Source organism: Sceloporus undulatus, chromosome 1, assembly GCF_019175285.1.
Source record: "Sceloporus undulatus isolate JIND9_A2432 ecotype Alabama chromosome 1, SceUnd_v1.1, whole genome shotgun sequence".
NCBI classification, from domain to species: domain Eukaryota; kingdom Metazoa; phylum Chordata; class Lepidosauria; order Squamata; family Phrynosomatidae; genus Sceloporus; species Sceloporus undulatus.
This window is the reverse complement of record NC_056522.1, coordinates 47,840,217-47,855,783: the sequence shown is the minus strand read 5'-3', so window position 1 is coordinate 47,855,783 and position 15,567 is coordinate 47,840,217. Positions and strand designations below refer to the sequence as shown.

The window sequence follows — 15,567 nt, the reverse complement described above, 5'->3', positions numbered from 1 at the left end:
CAGAGAGGGAGCTCTATCTTCAGGCTAGCCCCTAATGACGCTGGGCCAGCCTGTTCTCTCCCCCACAGGCCGAAAGATGACAGTTATGGAGGGAGGAGCCTCTATCTTCAGGCTAGCCTCTGATGACTCTAAGCCAGTCTGTTCTCTCCCTCACCGGCTGAAAGATGACAGTTATGGAGGGAAGGCGCTCTATCTTCAGGCTAGCCCCTGATGACGCTGGGCCAAAGATGAGAGTTTATGAAAGGAGGGCGCCTATCTTCAGGCTAGCCCCTGATGACGCTGGGCCAGCCTGTTCTCTCCCCCACAGGCCGAAAGATGACAGTTATGGAGGGAGGAGCCTCTATCTTCAGGCTAGCCTCTGATGACTCTAAGCCAGTCTGATCTCTTCCTCACCGGCCGAAAGATGACAGTTATGACGGGAGGGCACTCTGTCTTCAGGCTAGCCTGTGATGACGCTGGGCCAGCCTGTTCTCTCCCTCACTGGCCGAAAGATGACAGTTATGGAGGGAGGGCACTCTGTCTTCAGGCTAGCCCCTGATGACGGTACACCAAGCAGCCCCAGGAAGAAAAGGCAGGGCATTTTTGGGTGGTTATTTTGCCCACCCCAGGGTGCCTCTCCCATGAAAACTAGGTCCTCTCCCATCGATGCTTTCAGGGGAGGGTGAGTGGAGGGACCGGCAGGAATCGGTCCAAAGAGGTTTATCCATACTGGGAGCTCATAACAAACGTGGGTAGAATCATAGAATAGAATCATAGAATCATAGAGTTGGAAGAGACCACTAGGGCCATCCAGTCCAACCCCCTGCCATGCAGGAAATCCAAATCAAAGCATTCCCTGACAGATGGCCATCCAGCCTCTGCTTAAAGACCTCCAAGGAAGGAGACTCTATTACCCTCCGAGGGAGTGCATTCCACTGTCGAACAGCCCTTACTGTCAGGAAGTTCCTCCTAATGTTCAGGTGGAATCTCTTTTCCTGTAGCTTGCATCCATTGTTCCGGGTCCTGTTCTCTGGAGCAGCAGAAAACAAGCTTGCTCCCTCTTCAACATGACATCCTTTCAAATATTTAAACAGGGCTATCATATCACCTCTTAACCTTCTTTTCTCCAGGCTAAACATCCCCAGCTCCCTAAGTCGTTCCTCATAGGGCATGGTTTCCAGACCCTTCACCATTTTTGTCGCCCTCCTTTGGACACGCTCCAGTTTCTCAATGTCCTTTCTGAATTGTGGTGCCCAGAACTGGATACAATATTCTAGGTGGGGCCTGACCAAAGCAGAATACAGTGGCACTACTACTTTTCTTGATCTAGACACTATACTTTTATTGATGCAGCCTAAAATTGCATTGGCCTTTTTAGCTGCTGCATCACACTGTTGACTCATGTTCAACTTGTGGTCTACTTGGACTCCTAGATCCCTTTCACACGTAGTTTCATTCAGCCAGGTGTCACCCATCCTATATCTGTGCATTTTATTTTTCCACCCTAAGTGCAATACCTTACATTTCTCCGTGTTGAATTTCATTTTGTTAGCTTTGGCCCAGCTTTCTAGTCTATTCAGATCATTTTGGATCTTGATGCTGTCCTCTGGGGTATTAGCTATTCCTCCTAATTTAGTGTCATCTGCAAATTTGATAAGTATGCTCCCAATTCTGTCATCCAGGTCATTGATAAAGATGTTGAATAGCACTGGGCCCAGGAAAGAGCCCTGTGGGACCCCACTTGTCACTTCTCTCCAGGATGAAAAGGAGCCATTGTTGAGCACCCTTTGGGTTCGGCCGGTCAACCAGTTACAAATCTATGTAACAGTTACCTTGTCTAGTCCACATTTTACAAGCTTGTTTGCAAGAATGTCACGGGAAACCTTGTCAAAGGCCTTACTGAAATCAAGATATACTATATCCACAGCATTCCCTTCATCTACCAAGCTGGTAATTTTATCAAAGAAAGAGATTAGATTTGTCTGGCATGACTTGTTTCTCTGAAACCCATGTTGAGTTTTTGTGATTATGGAATTGCCATCTAGATGTTCACAGACTCTTTGTTTAATTATCTGCTCTAGAATCTTTCCTGGTATTGATGTCAGACTAACTGGATGATAATTGTTGGGATCCTCTTTTTTCTCCTTTTTGAAGATGGGGACAACGTTTGCCCTCCGCCAGTCTGCTGGGATCTCTCCTGTTTTCCAGGAGTCTTCAAAGATTATTGCCAATGGCTCCGATATTACATTTGCCAGTTCTTTTAATACCCTTGGATGTAGTTCATCTGGTCCTGGAGACTTAAATTCATTTAGATTAACAAGCTGTTCCTCTACTATCTCTTTACTTATTCTGTGCTGAAATTCCCCTATTCTGTCCTCTGCTCCATTATCCTCAGGTTGAGCACCCTTTTCCTTTTCTGAGAAGACTGAGGCAAAGAAGGTGTTGAGTAATTCTGCCTTTTCTCTGTCTTCTGTTAGCATTTTGCCATCTTCTCCACGGAGTGGCCCTACCATTTCCTTCTTCTTCCTTTTGCTGCGGACATATCCAAAAAAGCCCTTTTTGTTGTCTTTAACCTCTCTAGCAAGCCTGAGTTCATTCTGCACTTTAGCTTTTCTGAATTTACCCCTACACATGCCTGCTATTTCTTTGAATTCCTTTTTCGTGATTTCCCCCTTTTTCCATTTCTTATACATGTTCCGTTTCAAACTTAGCTCGGTTGAAAGTTCATTAGTCATCCATCCTGGTTTCTTAAGACACCTCCCATTTTTCTTTTTCATTGGAACTGTTTGAAATTGTGCCTTCAGTATCTCCCTTTTGAGAAAGTCCCATCCGTCCTGAACTCCTTTATCTTTTAGTATTTCTGACCATGGAATCGCCCTCAATACTTCTCTAAGTTTACTGAAATCCACTCTCCTAAAGTCTAGGATGCATGTCTGACTATGCCTGGTTTCTCCTTTCCACTGTATTACAAACTCCAGGAGAACATGGTCACTCCCACCTAATGATCCCACCACTTGCACCCCATTAACCAAGTCATCCTTGTTGGTTAGGATCAGATCTAAAATAGCTGACCCCCTTGTTGCCTCTTCCACCTTTTGGACCATGAAATTGTCTTCCAGGCAAGTGAGGAATTTGCTAGGCCTTGAGGATTTTGCTGAGTTTGACTTCCAGCAAATATCAGGATAGTTGAAGTCACCCATCACTACTACATCTCTCCTTTCTGACTGTGTGGTCATCTGTTCTAGAAAGATATCATCCATTTCCTCAGTCTGACTTGGGGGTCTGTAGTAGACTCCCACCATAACATCCTTGTTGTTTCCCTCCCCTTTGATTCTTATCCAGATGCTCTCCACCTGGCTTCCATGATTGATGTCCTGGATCTCTTCACTGGTGTGAAGAGATCTGACATATAGTGCTATTCCTCCTCCTTTCCTGTTTGGCCTATTTCTCTTAAAAAGGTTATACCCCTCTATTTCCACATTCCAATCATGAGACTCATCCCACCAGGTTTCAGTGATGCCTATTATATCATATTTGCTTTGTTGTACTAGGAGTTCAAGTTCATCTTGCTTATTTCCCATGCTCTGTGCATTAGTGTAGAGACATCGCAGACCATGGTTCCCTTTTACTTGCTGCCTGTGCAAGTTTTTTTGTTTTTTTTTGCCTCCCACTATTGGGTCCTTGCACTTTTTTTCTTGTTTCCTCTATGTCAGTTTGACTATTTTCGCCATCCCTTTCGCCTTCCTTAATATTGTCTCCCTTCCCCTCGGAACTCAGTTTAAAGCCCTCCTGATCAAGTTCTTGAGACTGTTGGCAAAAATATTTCTTCCAACTGACGTGAGATGCAACCCGTCTGTTGCAAGAAGTCCCTCCTCATGGAACCGCAGTCCATGATCAAAGAATCCAAATCCTTCTCGGCGGCACCATCTGCGGAGCCAGTTGTTCACATCTGCTATTTTCCTCTCCCTTCATGGACCATGCCCTTCAACTGGCAGAAGAGATGAGATGACAACCTGTACATCCATTCCTTTCAGCTTCCTACCAAGCGCCTCGTAATCCCTTTTGATGTCATGAAGGCTGTGTCTTGCAGTATCATTAGTTCCCACGTGGACCAAAAGGAAGGGGTATTTGTCAGTAGGCTTGGCCAGTCTTGTCAGTCTCTCTGTCACATCACGGATCTTTGCACCTGGAAGACAACACACCTCTCGAGACATCTTGTCAGGCCTACAAATCACTGCTTCTGTACCCCTCAGCAAGGAGTCCCCCACTAAGACCACACGCCTCCTCCGAGGCTTAGCAGAGACTGTTCCCTCGGGTGGGACTCTCAGGCTCCCCTGCTCTGTCCCTGAAGTCTGTCCATGCTGCTCTTCTTCATCTTCCTTGATAAGGGAAAGAGCTTTGAATCTATTCTCTAGCTGCAAGCTCCCCGAACAATCCCTTCTCAGCTTACTTCTCTTTGTGACATTCCTCCAGCTGTCTGCCTCCTGTGTATGGCAAGTGACCTCTTCTTGGCAGCTGGAATGTGTATAACCTTTTCTTTAAAAAAAATCAAACTACCTACTAGAGTTTGGATAAAGTAGCACTCTTTAGCTGAAGGAAGAAAAGAGAAGAAAACAAAAAGGGGCAGTTTCACATTTTTGCATGAACAAGGAGTAAGTTCATTTATTCCTGGAGTGAGCTAAAATTATGCTCTGCTTGTAATATTAGAAATAAAACAATACTCCAGTGGTACCATATCATCCTCCAGTGGTCTTTTGCTGAAGGGAAATGGAACAACTAGAACTGACATAGGTGTGACACATAACAATAACTGAATCATGGTACTTGTAAAAATTGCCCAGAGGATTAGGGCATAATGATATCATCAAGCTACTCATTTTAACTAAGCAATCAAGATGAGTCAGATCTCCAAACTAGGGTCTCAAAAGCATAGTCAAGTGTTAGAAGGCAAGCAAGGTAAGACTGATACCAGGCACACTAGAGGTAAAGCTGGATGGGAAGAATGCAGGCCAGATGTTCTACATTTTATTGTGAGCTCAGAATAGTTACTTTTTAAGGACCACAAATTCTAGGCCCCATCTCACCCCAGTGGCTGGCTGGATTCTGGGAACTGTACCCCAAAAGTAACTTTTCTGAAATCTGAATTATATTTCTATTGCACTAGCAGAGCAATGTTCTGCTTGTTCTACCAGAACAGGCACTCTACATAGATTTCTCATCACATCAGCTGCTGCTACTGGGTAGTTAGACAACAGAGGGGACCAAGAATGTGTCCTTATTGTGCAAATATTGAATTTTGATACAACTTCAGTTGTCATGGCTCTCTATGAAAACTTGGGGGTTATAGTTTGCTGAGGTACTTAGAATTATCCACTCCCTCAGATACAACACTGAAATAGTGACTACTTAAAGTGACACCAAAACTGGTTAAAGGGAGCATAAAAGAATTACAGTTATGCAGAGCAACTTAGCTACTGCATGTACTGTATTGTACATAAAGCTGCCCCTGAAATTGGTTTGGGAGCTGTTGCTGCTGCTATAGTGATCTCCAGTTTATTGGTAAGAAGAAACATAGGCCTAGTACAGACCGTCTCGAAACAGCGGTCTGCAGGCGCCTGTTTTTACTCTGGAGGGACAGCGCAGCCCCCAAACCATGTGCCATCACACTGGAGTAAAAAGAACCTAGAAAAAATGGGTTCTTTTTGCGCTGACATAGTTATGTTGCAAGTGCGCCAATGGTGCCCTCATGACATAACTGGTACAGCATGATGTGTGGACGGTATGCGTCCGTTACGCCATAATGGTGGCGCGCATGTACACGGGATGCTGCTATTATTGTGTCACTGGCACGTATTAGAATTAGGGACCATGAGGTTGCCGCGTGGTCCCTAACCCTAAAATTGGTACTAGTATGGCGCTTTTGCGCAGTCTGTACCATGCCATAGTCAACCAGCTCTGTACATACTGTTCTCGCACCTGGTAAGTCCACTTTGAGCTGCTGGTTATTCCTTTAAATACTCTTCATACTTAGCACTAGAACTTGGATTTTAAAAATCACTTTCTTGGATTACAGCTCTAAGGAACCCCCAGACAATATGATCAATGGTCATCTGGCTAGGGAATATGGGACACTGTAGTCTACAAAGTAACTTTTTCCAGCTCTGCAAGAGATTGACATATCTTAGAAGGAGCTTTGCTCACCATATTACATCCCCCCCCCCCCCGCCTTTGAAAGAGATTTTGAAGAGCCCTGTTCCAGACATCCTTCATTCAGCCAGGCTTTCTCTATGATTGCCTTGACATTGTAGAATGATCACTCCCAAGAGATTTGCTAAGTATTTTCTCTCTGAGCTTTAAGATGCTCCTGTAAGGCCGAGCTCTGGTTTGAAAGGCCTTTCCTTAGACAGTAGAAAACAGTATCGTTTTGTTTTTGATGGAATACTATTCACATTTTATTGCTTTAAAAAGTGTTATTACATGTTTATATTGTTGGGTTTTTGTACTGAAGATTTGAGCCACCTTAAATGACAGGGGCCAGAGTACACTTCTTTAACCATTTGCTAAGCTTTTGTTTTTGTTTCAGTCCTTTAATCACAAACAGCTATGAGTAAATGCTTAAAGGAATGCACTCTGAACCTGCTCAGGGATTCTCTCATGACAAAAGTGAGAAAGCATTCTGTGCTAGCTACTTGTGGTTCTGGTCATGTCTCATGGGCATAAATTGAGCCCCATGGTTCATAAGATCATGACCACTTTCAGCATTAGATAATGCAAGACTGAATCTTCCATATATAGTTTGTGGAAATATAAACAGTTCTTTTCTTCAGGAAATCTCAAAATGGCCTCTGTTACCTCAAGATCCAGCTTCCTTTCACCCCAATCATCCCATTTTCTAATATTAAATTGATATAAATGTATAGAGCTGCAAGGACACTTCCAGTGTGAATTAACAGCCATAACATATAAGGAGATCTGAGACTATATTTGGGTGTCTGGGAGGCTCAGCAAGGGGAAGCACAAGAGCATGAAGCCAAGCGTAGATTGATCAACATCAAAATCTGCATAATCCCATCACCAATAGGAGCAATTGTGGGGGATAGATTTTGTGTTTACAAGTGACCAGAAAACCAAGAATGCCTCCTTTTGGGTGTGATACCCCTTTTGTCCAGGGACATTTGCACTGGTTGTCCAGCCATTCCCAATTTCTCTACCCATCCTCCTCCCCCTGGGAAATCCACTCTAACCCCAAGTTCTGCCCCAGGATAGTATTTGCATTATAAATATGCCTGCTTGGGCACCACCAATTCAGTCCCTGTTTGTCTGCATCTTGCTTGACTCCTTAGCTTGCTGACTATGCCACAATCTGCAGACAGTTTACTGTTCCACTTCACTTCATGATATCCCCCGTTTTGGGCCTCTGCTTCTGGACTAGGTTTAATATTGTTCTCTGCACCCCCTCACATTCACTATCTGCTACTGCCTTCTATATTGTTAGTTGTTGAATATATACATGAGAGAGTGTCTTTGCGTGAATGGTGGCTTCCTTGTGATTAATAAATAAAACTAACTGAAACTTTGCACTCTGGAGTTCTGTTGTGAGAATTGGTATACACAGGCTTGATCCCTGCATTAACTTGAGCCCTTTTACTTTTTTCAACTGATAATAAAATTCCCCCACTGAATATTAATTGCGGGTGCCCTCCTGAGACCCTGGCATTTAAGTAACACCTCTAAATGTGTAATAACTGCTGATATTCCTTGATTCACTGGAAATGGATATATCCTGAGTTACCGAGTTGGCTGATGTAGCCTAAGAGTCAAGTTGTTCTCTGACAGTAGCTCAACATTCTGCTTATTTACTTCTCTTACTTGCGATATATGAATGGAACTGAAAAGGGAGACAGCTAATTGGAACTGCATTTGCAGGAAACAAACAGTTGGAGGTTAAAATTACTGTGCCTAATTATTCCAGATTGAAGCAGACCACACACAATATTCCACTGCCAAACAGCTGTGATTAAAATGATTTAAAATCAAATGGGAAATGCTAGCTAAAAGAGCAAAATTTCAAGTGATTATTTAAAGGCAGAAAAGGAAACAACCAGTCGTGATTTACAAGGCTGCAGTTCTGCTAACAGGCTTTGTCAGGGTTCACTTCACTACATAGGAATTATTAATGATTTATCCTCCATTTTCCTTGTTTGTCTCTGGAGTTGGCATGCTATTCTCCTAAGTACTCTCCTAAGTTAAAAACAAAAAGGGGAAAGGTTCCCAAAAACAAGATGCCTTAAAGAACAGGATCCAGAAAGGAAGACAATACATACATCAAACAAAATTCACACCAAAATTATAAAGCTAACAAATATATAATATCATAAAATATAAAATACATATAAGCCCTCAATAGATTTTAACTTGTGATTTGAATTTTGTTTTTTGGTTCTTTTTTTGATAATTTTACTCTCTTAAGTCAGCCAGGAGTATACTACACATGTTCTTAAAGCAAGCACAGTATTTTAGAGTTACAGCTGGCTACTGAAATGTTGGCAAGGACAATCTTTCTCTTCAGTGTCTAAGCAAGCCAGTCTCCCACAACTTTGTGTCACTAAGATGTATTGGGCTACAATCCCCATCATCCCAGCCATCTGGAAATAATGTCTGCTCTAGACATCTGCTTGTCAGGTTGGGGGAGGCTGGTTTAAATCTTAAGAAGGGGCTTTTAAATGCTGTGTTGTCACAACATTTCTTCCACAGGGTCAAATTTGAAATTGTATGTGATGTCAGTGGGTGGAAATAGTCTTCCAAGTGGAGCAAAAGTAGGCACATAGGCACTGGAGTTTCCAGAGAGCAACATATATAAACTGCAGAGATGTGCAAGCTTAATGATGTAAAAGCAGTTGAATGGGGCTATCACTATTGTAAAGTAGCATGAGGATTCTTAGCAGATTTCTTAATCAGTTTTCACTAAAAAAATAATAAGCTTGGACTTCTTCCATTAAATGTCAAAGTCTTAGGAAAAAAATCCATAAAACCCTCACAGAAATGTCATTATTATATAGTAAGCTGAGGCCCAGTCACTTGGTACACTTTATTTTTCTATTCCCTCTTAACTGCCATGTCAGGATCCTGGATTGACAATTTAGGGAGAGATATTTAGAATTCACATCCAGAGAGCTCTAGTGTCTCTCCTAACTACAAGTCTCAGAATTCCATAGGATCTTGTCATGGCTGGTTAAAGAGGAATCATAGTGCTATATTTGTGTAGTATGAATGGGTTCCTGCCATTGCTTTGGAACACCTATGATGCTTAAGGGGGGGGGGGGAATGGTCTAGATAGACAGAAAAACCATACAGTAGACAATCCAAATATCCATGCTCTTAATTTAGGCTACACATTACTCATACAAAAGCTTGCTTTGTTAAAATTTCTGTGTCATAGTGATCTTGTCTCTATTATTACTTGTCGACAGGAACAGAGTTCTCTTATAAACATATTTACTTGTTTAAGAGCTTGTCTGAATTCACCCTAAATGTATCCACTGTAGTTTGGATTTAGATATTTAGTTATTGTGCTTTGTGAAGAACATTTCCAGCACATTGTGTGTAACATGGCACACTGTTATTAGCAGTATATTATTTTACTTTTACTTTTTTTCCCCAAGCCTTCATAGCAAACATATGGGCCCTAAAATCTGTTAGGAAGCAGACAGAAAAATCACCCAAGAATAGCAGAAGATAACTGTATGAGTCAGTTGTAGTCAGGCTCCTATTCCTTGATTTAAATCAATGAGATTTCCACAGTTGTAATTGCTGAATATATTTTTTAAAACTTTGTTGCTCACCTTTTGTTGAATCGTCAGAGTAATCCCTCTCTGGACCATCCAAAAGATGGATCTGTGAGAGCTCATCTGCACTTACTCTGTGCCAGGATCTGTTATGGGTCTCCCTCATTGGTGGGAAATATTCCAGATCACAGGGAGATTCAAAATTGCAGTCAAAAACTGAAGAAGGGAAAAGAAAAGAAAAAGAAAGATGCTAAGGCTCCACAAATTCTCATACATATCTCTCTAATAATGGAAGAGAGGCATTTCATTCCCATTTCTCTCTTCTTGTTTTTGTTTTGCACATTTCATATTAGGAAAACAGACCACATCATCAGATATAATGGTACGTGTTTTTCCCCACTGTGATTGAACTCCAGCCTGTACTGAGAAAGAAGATATATCTGTACAATTGGAAATAAGATTTATGAGGGACTCCTCTTTGTCTTTGAGAGCCAAGGGAAGATGAAGCAATAGTCAAGAAAGGATTTGCTTGTAGTATCGTAACCCCACTCTGATACAGTTCCCCACCCCATTTTTGTTTTATCTCTTGTTGATATGGCTGTTACAAAGAATAGCATGGGAACAAGAGAGAGAGAGAGAGAGGCAACCATAGTTCATACCTACCTCATTGGGCCACTTAAAGTAAAGCATATTGCTCTCCTTACTAGTGAGATAATTCATTCAAGAATAGAAGAGATAGCTTTAAAAAAAACCTTGAAATCAGTGGGGTGGTACGTGAAGTTTTAATTCTTCTGAAGTCATTTTTATATATGTGGCTTGGTTGTATTTGCCCCCAGTCTATGGCTGGCCTAGAAATTTCAGACCTTGGAGGGAAAAACTTCTGCTCTTTGGAGATTTTCATTAACATCTATTATTCTGGTCCCGGGATGAGATTAACCCAAATAATTGAAGTTGACACTAGCCAAACCAGCCAAGACATTTTTTAAACTTCAATTAGATTCTCTATTAAACATCTCATTTCTTTCCAGCTCGCATAGATTTACAATCCTCACCCCATTCTCTTGGAGGCATCATACCTTTTAATCCTAAGGTTAATACCCTTGCCCTTTTTCTGATCTATTTCAGATAATTCACCTGTTTAATGACAAAATGAAATGAATTAGCCTTTTTATATTTTTCATTCTACTTTCTTTACCATAGATACTACCATTCCCATGATATTGCTAGGACCTTGTTCACACTAAGTGTCTTGAGATAAACTCACAGAAAATTATTAACCAGAGAGACATTAGATCTTTTCATATTTCCCAAAACTGGGTGTATGCTATGTGGATAGAACAGTGGCCACATCTTCACTCATAACCTCCCTGGTTTTTGTAAGCAAACAGACTGTACTGTGTATATCTGTGGATCTTGTTCACATGAATGGGGCACTTTATACAAAATGATGTGGTTATTTATGGAGAGTGTACGTATTGGCAAATTGTACATGCATATGCTCAATGCATATGGAACTGGGGAGTACTTAGAGATCAGCAGAAACAATGCTCCTTATACTTCACAGAAGGATTGTGTCTGGAAAATTTAGCTAGCCACTTAACACTTTCCTCTAGACTTGAACATTCTTGGGTGTGGAAAATGGCAGTTGTTTTTGTGGCCCTTGACCCTGCTAAACTCCTTAGATTGCTCTCATTCTTAATGAAAAAAATGGTGCCAATTCAACTTTTAAATTGATTGCAGGGCCCACTTACACTATTTACATTAAAATATCATCATCATTGTTTTGGGATGGTATTTTGACAATCTGTGTAGCTTCAACATGGGCTCAGAGATAAAACACTGGCTTCTGAGCTATGCCATAATACTCATGTCTTACTGTTTCCTTGGTGGAAGATATGCAGGAAATAAGTGTTTGGTCAGTCCTGCTTTTCAGTAGGGCACTGAATCAGATGGCCTTTGGGAACTTGTTAGAGCTGCCAACTGGGAGAAGCTGAGGTCAGGCAGACAGCTGAACATGGAAGGCAGATGAGGTGGAAGTAGGAAATTTGGAAAACAGAGAGCAGAGGGGTGTGAAAGTTAGGAGAAAAGTGTTAACAATTAACTCAACTATCTGTCTTAATTACAACTTATTAAAAACAGTTAATCCCTTTCTACTGGGTGTCTTGTCTCTGGGATATCGTAAGATTCATCTGCACTATAGAAGTAGTGCAGTTTGATACCACCTTAACTGCCATGGCTCCATCCTACAGAATCATGGGATTTGAAGTTTGGTAAGGCACCAGCACTCTTTGGCAGAGAAAGTTAAAGAGCTTGCAAAACTACAGATCCCCGTATTCCACAGGATGGTGCTATAGCACTTAAAATGGTCTCAAACTGCATTATTTCTACAGTGCAGATGCACCCTTAGTCTTTACTCAAAAGAAGAGCTGCTAAGACTATGGCAAAGAAGCCACAACACATTTAAGAAGTGTATAGAAGCTAGATACTATAGTCTTCTGCTGAACTATCAGAAGCAGTAGTACCATCTGCAGTGAAGGCACCAGAATGCAGCAGGGAGCAGATTTAAGAGTTCCCTCCTCATAATAATAAATATAATTGCCGGGGGGGGGGGGGGGGTGGGGTTAAGGATATATTTCAACACATTATTGGCAACCATATCAGCTGAATAAGAAGAAAGGAATAGCAGGTTCAGAGGAAGGATTTTTGTTTGGATCATCATACAGATATGCAGGAACCTTAATCACTCTCACATCACATCCTAATAAAAATCATCAGAAGGGAGGCTGAGGTGATTCATAAAAATAATAATACTTGAGATTCATTAAATGGATGTTCTCAGCAGGACATACTATGCCACAATGATCTCAGTAAATGTTCATGTCTATTCTAGAAAATCAGAAGACAGAAAAATGATAAAGTCACTGCTTTCCATATATACAGCTCAATTTCTAAAAGGCTTATGTCTTATAATCTCTTGCAACTACTGTTCATTGGCTGCTGCAAAAAATATACAAAAGAAAACAAATAATTTCTTCTAATTTGTGAACAAATTCTCATCAACAATAAGTATTACAAATTGGAAAGTATTTCTAATGGAACACCATCAGGTCTTTATTACATTTTATACTTCAGTCAAAAATGCTTACTATTTAGTCTGACAAAAATTACGTTCAGCTACTGGTTTTTTTAAAATATTTAATTTAAAGTCATATTTTTCTTCTAGCTTAAAAAATAAAGGGAAAATAGACATACTTGAATAGAACTAGGAGATTTCCATTTTATGCAACTACCAAAAGGCACAACTAGACATTGAAGTTTAAAAGTAGCTGTGGCGGGTTACAGACCGTCCAGAAGAGGCGCCTCCTCCATGCCTCTCTTTGCTGCACAGCTGCGCCGCAGCATACAAATTGCGTGGCACAGCTGCGCAGCAAAGAAGGAGCTCAAAAAAGCAGCTCCTTCTTGCAGCGCTGCAAAGCCCCAAAGACGGCGCTGTAACGTCGCAGCTGCACAGCTCCATATGGAAGCTGCACAGCTGCGACATAACAGTTATGCATGCCATATGTATGGCGCTGTACAACTGCGGTGCATGCATGAAGTACTAGGTTTGCGGGACGTCTGCACACGCCACCCCAAGGCAACCCTAGCACATCCTGGACGCACCGCAAAGGGCCCGTCTGGAAAGGGCCTGTATTCAAAACGCTCATACTCAGTAACATTTTGCAGGGATATTTTCATATTTATATCTGTGTATTTTTATCCACCTGCTCTATGGATTCCATGGACCATGACACTTGGACAGAGTTGCTCAGGTCCAGTGAACAAAAAAAATCCACTTTTTACATATACACTATAAACCAAAGGCTTTTCTATTCTTGCCCTTTTGCAAACAAAGACATTGAGCTAAATTGAACCAACCCAATTTAGCTTGAGTCACATTTTTCATCACTAGAACTCTTTTTAGGATATATAGGTGGGATACAGACCGCCTGTTCTCCCACCGCCCTGGTTTGCTCCGCGAGGAAGCCGCAGTGGACAAATCGTGCGGCTCTGTCGCGGAACAAAAAGAACCCGCAAAAAGTGGGTTCTTCTTGTGGTGCCTTTGTGACACAGCAAGGCGCCAATGGTGCACTTGCAGCATCACAAAGGCACCTGGACATGCAGACACTACGTGTTCGTCACGTCAAAATGGCGGCGCCTGTGTGTACAGCGCGCCACCATTGTGACACCCCCGTCACTTGCTAGGGGTGAGGCCAGTATGGACGCTACGTCCTCAGCCAACCCCTACCACGTGATGGGGGCGGTGCAAAGGCCCATTTAAATCGGGCCATTGTTTGTTTTAGTCAAACAGAGACCAGACTTTTAAACATGCCTCATGAGATTGAAAAACCAAACAAAAATAAAAGATATAGGGCCATCATGATAACATGTGTAACCCACAGTAGTACTGTCTTTGACATTTTCTCAAAAGGAAGAGAAAAGACTAGTACTATTCACAACAATATTGGGTATCAGCATACAACCCAGAAACAAAGTGAGAAATGGCACACTAACAAAAATTAAGATACCATCACTTTCCAAAAGCTTTAAAAATATGATTTTACCTAATCATATGCCAGGATTTGATTTTTTTTAATTAAAAAAAATCTAGATTGGAAGAATTTTGAGTCAACCATGAAGCATGCTGGAATTCCCATTTCTGATTTGGCATGTCCAAGGCTGTAGTCACTATATTGAGACTCTTAAACCCTAGGCTAGTATTTTATAATTATTTTATCTTTCTTATTCTGGAGAATAAAAAGTTGTTGGGAAAAAGGCAGACTCATATGCTGCCTTTCCTGATAAATCTGGATGTTCTTTCTCAATATATTTTTTACCACAAGGATCAACTGTACATGTCTAATTCACATGGACCCCAGAAAGTGTAATATCACAAATATGTGAATAACACCAAGGTGTATAGACAATGCCAAGACATTTTTATTACAGGAGGACCATCTAAATAAATATGTTTATGGATATGCAATAAGGAGAAGATGCCATTTAAACTGCTTTTTTGAGAGAACAACTCTGCTCAGTGAGTCTTGGGACCTCTATTAACATCAGCTAACCTCTATACTTCATTTATAATGAATATAAACTTTTAATTCATGACAGGGAAGTGACACATTGATTTTTTTTTTTCAGTTACTAACTGCAAAGGCAAAGCTTGCTCTTAAAGGTTTCTCAGTTACTTTTGTAACTATAGGACTTGTGCCTCCTCAAGAAGATGCAAAACATTTCCAGAAGACAGGCTTTTTGTTCCTTAATGTTCCTATCCCACAGACACTTCACTCTGTGCATATGATGAAACAGACCCAGGAGATTATCACACAAGGCTTGTACAGCACAGCAATTGTGTTTTTGAAGCACACTGAAACACATCAGTATTGAAGCAATCTCTATTGCACCTCTGCTTCATTACCAGTATGGTGCTACATGTTCCTTCCACACTGCCTTGCTTCTGCTTCCTCCCCATTATTGCCCTACTTCAGGCCTGCAGAACGATCTGGTGGGGAAGGGCAGGGGAGGAATAGAGATCAGGTGGTGGAGTGAGGGAAAAGAGACTGAGCAGCGGAGGAGGGAAGAGAGATTGGATGGTGGTGTCAACAGAGATAAGCAGTGGCAGAAGAGAGAGATGGGGTGGCAGCGGAGAGGGGGAAAGATTGGATGGTGAAGGGGGAGAAAGGAGATCAGCCAGTGGGTAATAGGAAGAAAAGAAGAAGAAGAAGAAGAAGAAGAAGAAGAAGAAGAAGAAGAAGAAGAA

The 15,567-nt window shown here is 41.6% G+C and overlaps 1 protein-coding gene across 1 annotated transcript in view; it reads right to left on the bottom strand.

Moving 5' to 3' along the window:
• The window catches only part of LOC121919497 (ALK tyrosine kinase receptor-like), a 428,390-nt gene that overhangs the window by 126,965 nt on the left and 285,858 nt on the right, over nucleotides 1-15,567 (bottom strand). Inside the window, exon 3 of the mRNA XM_042446148.1 lies at nucleotides 9,822-9,980. Within this exon, the coding sequence (XP_042302082.1) occupies nucleotides 9,822-9,980 (159 nt within the window). The remainder of the gene's footprint in view (nucleotides 1-9,821; nucleotides 9,981-15,567) is intronic.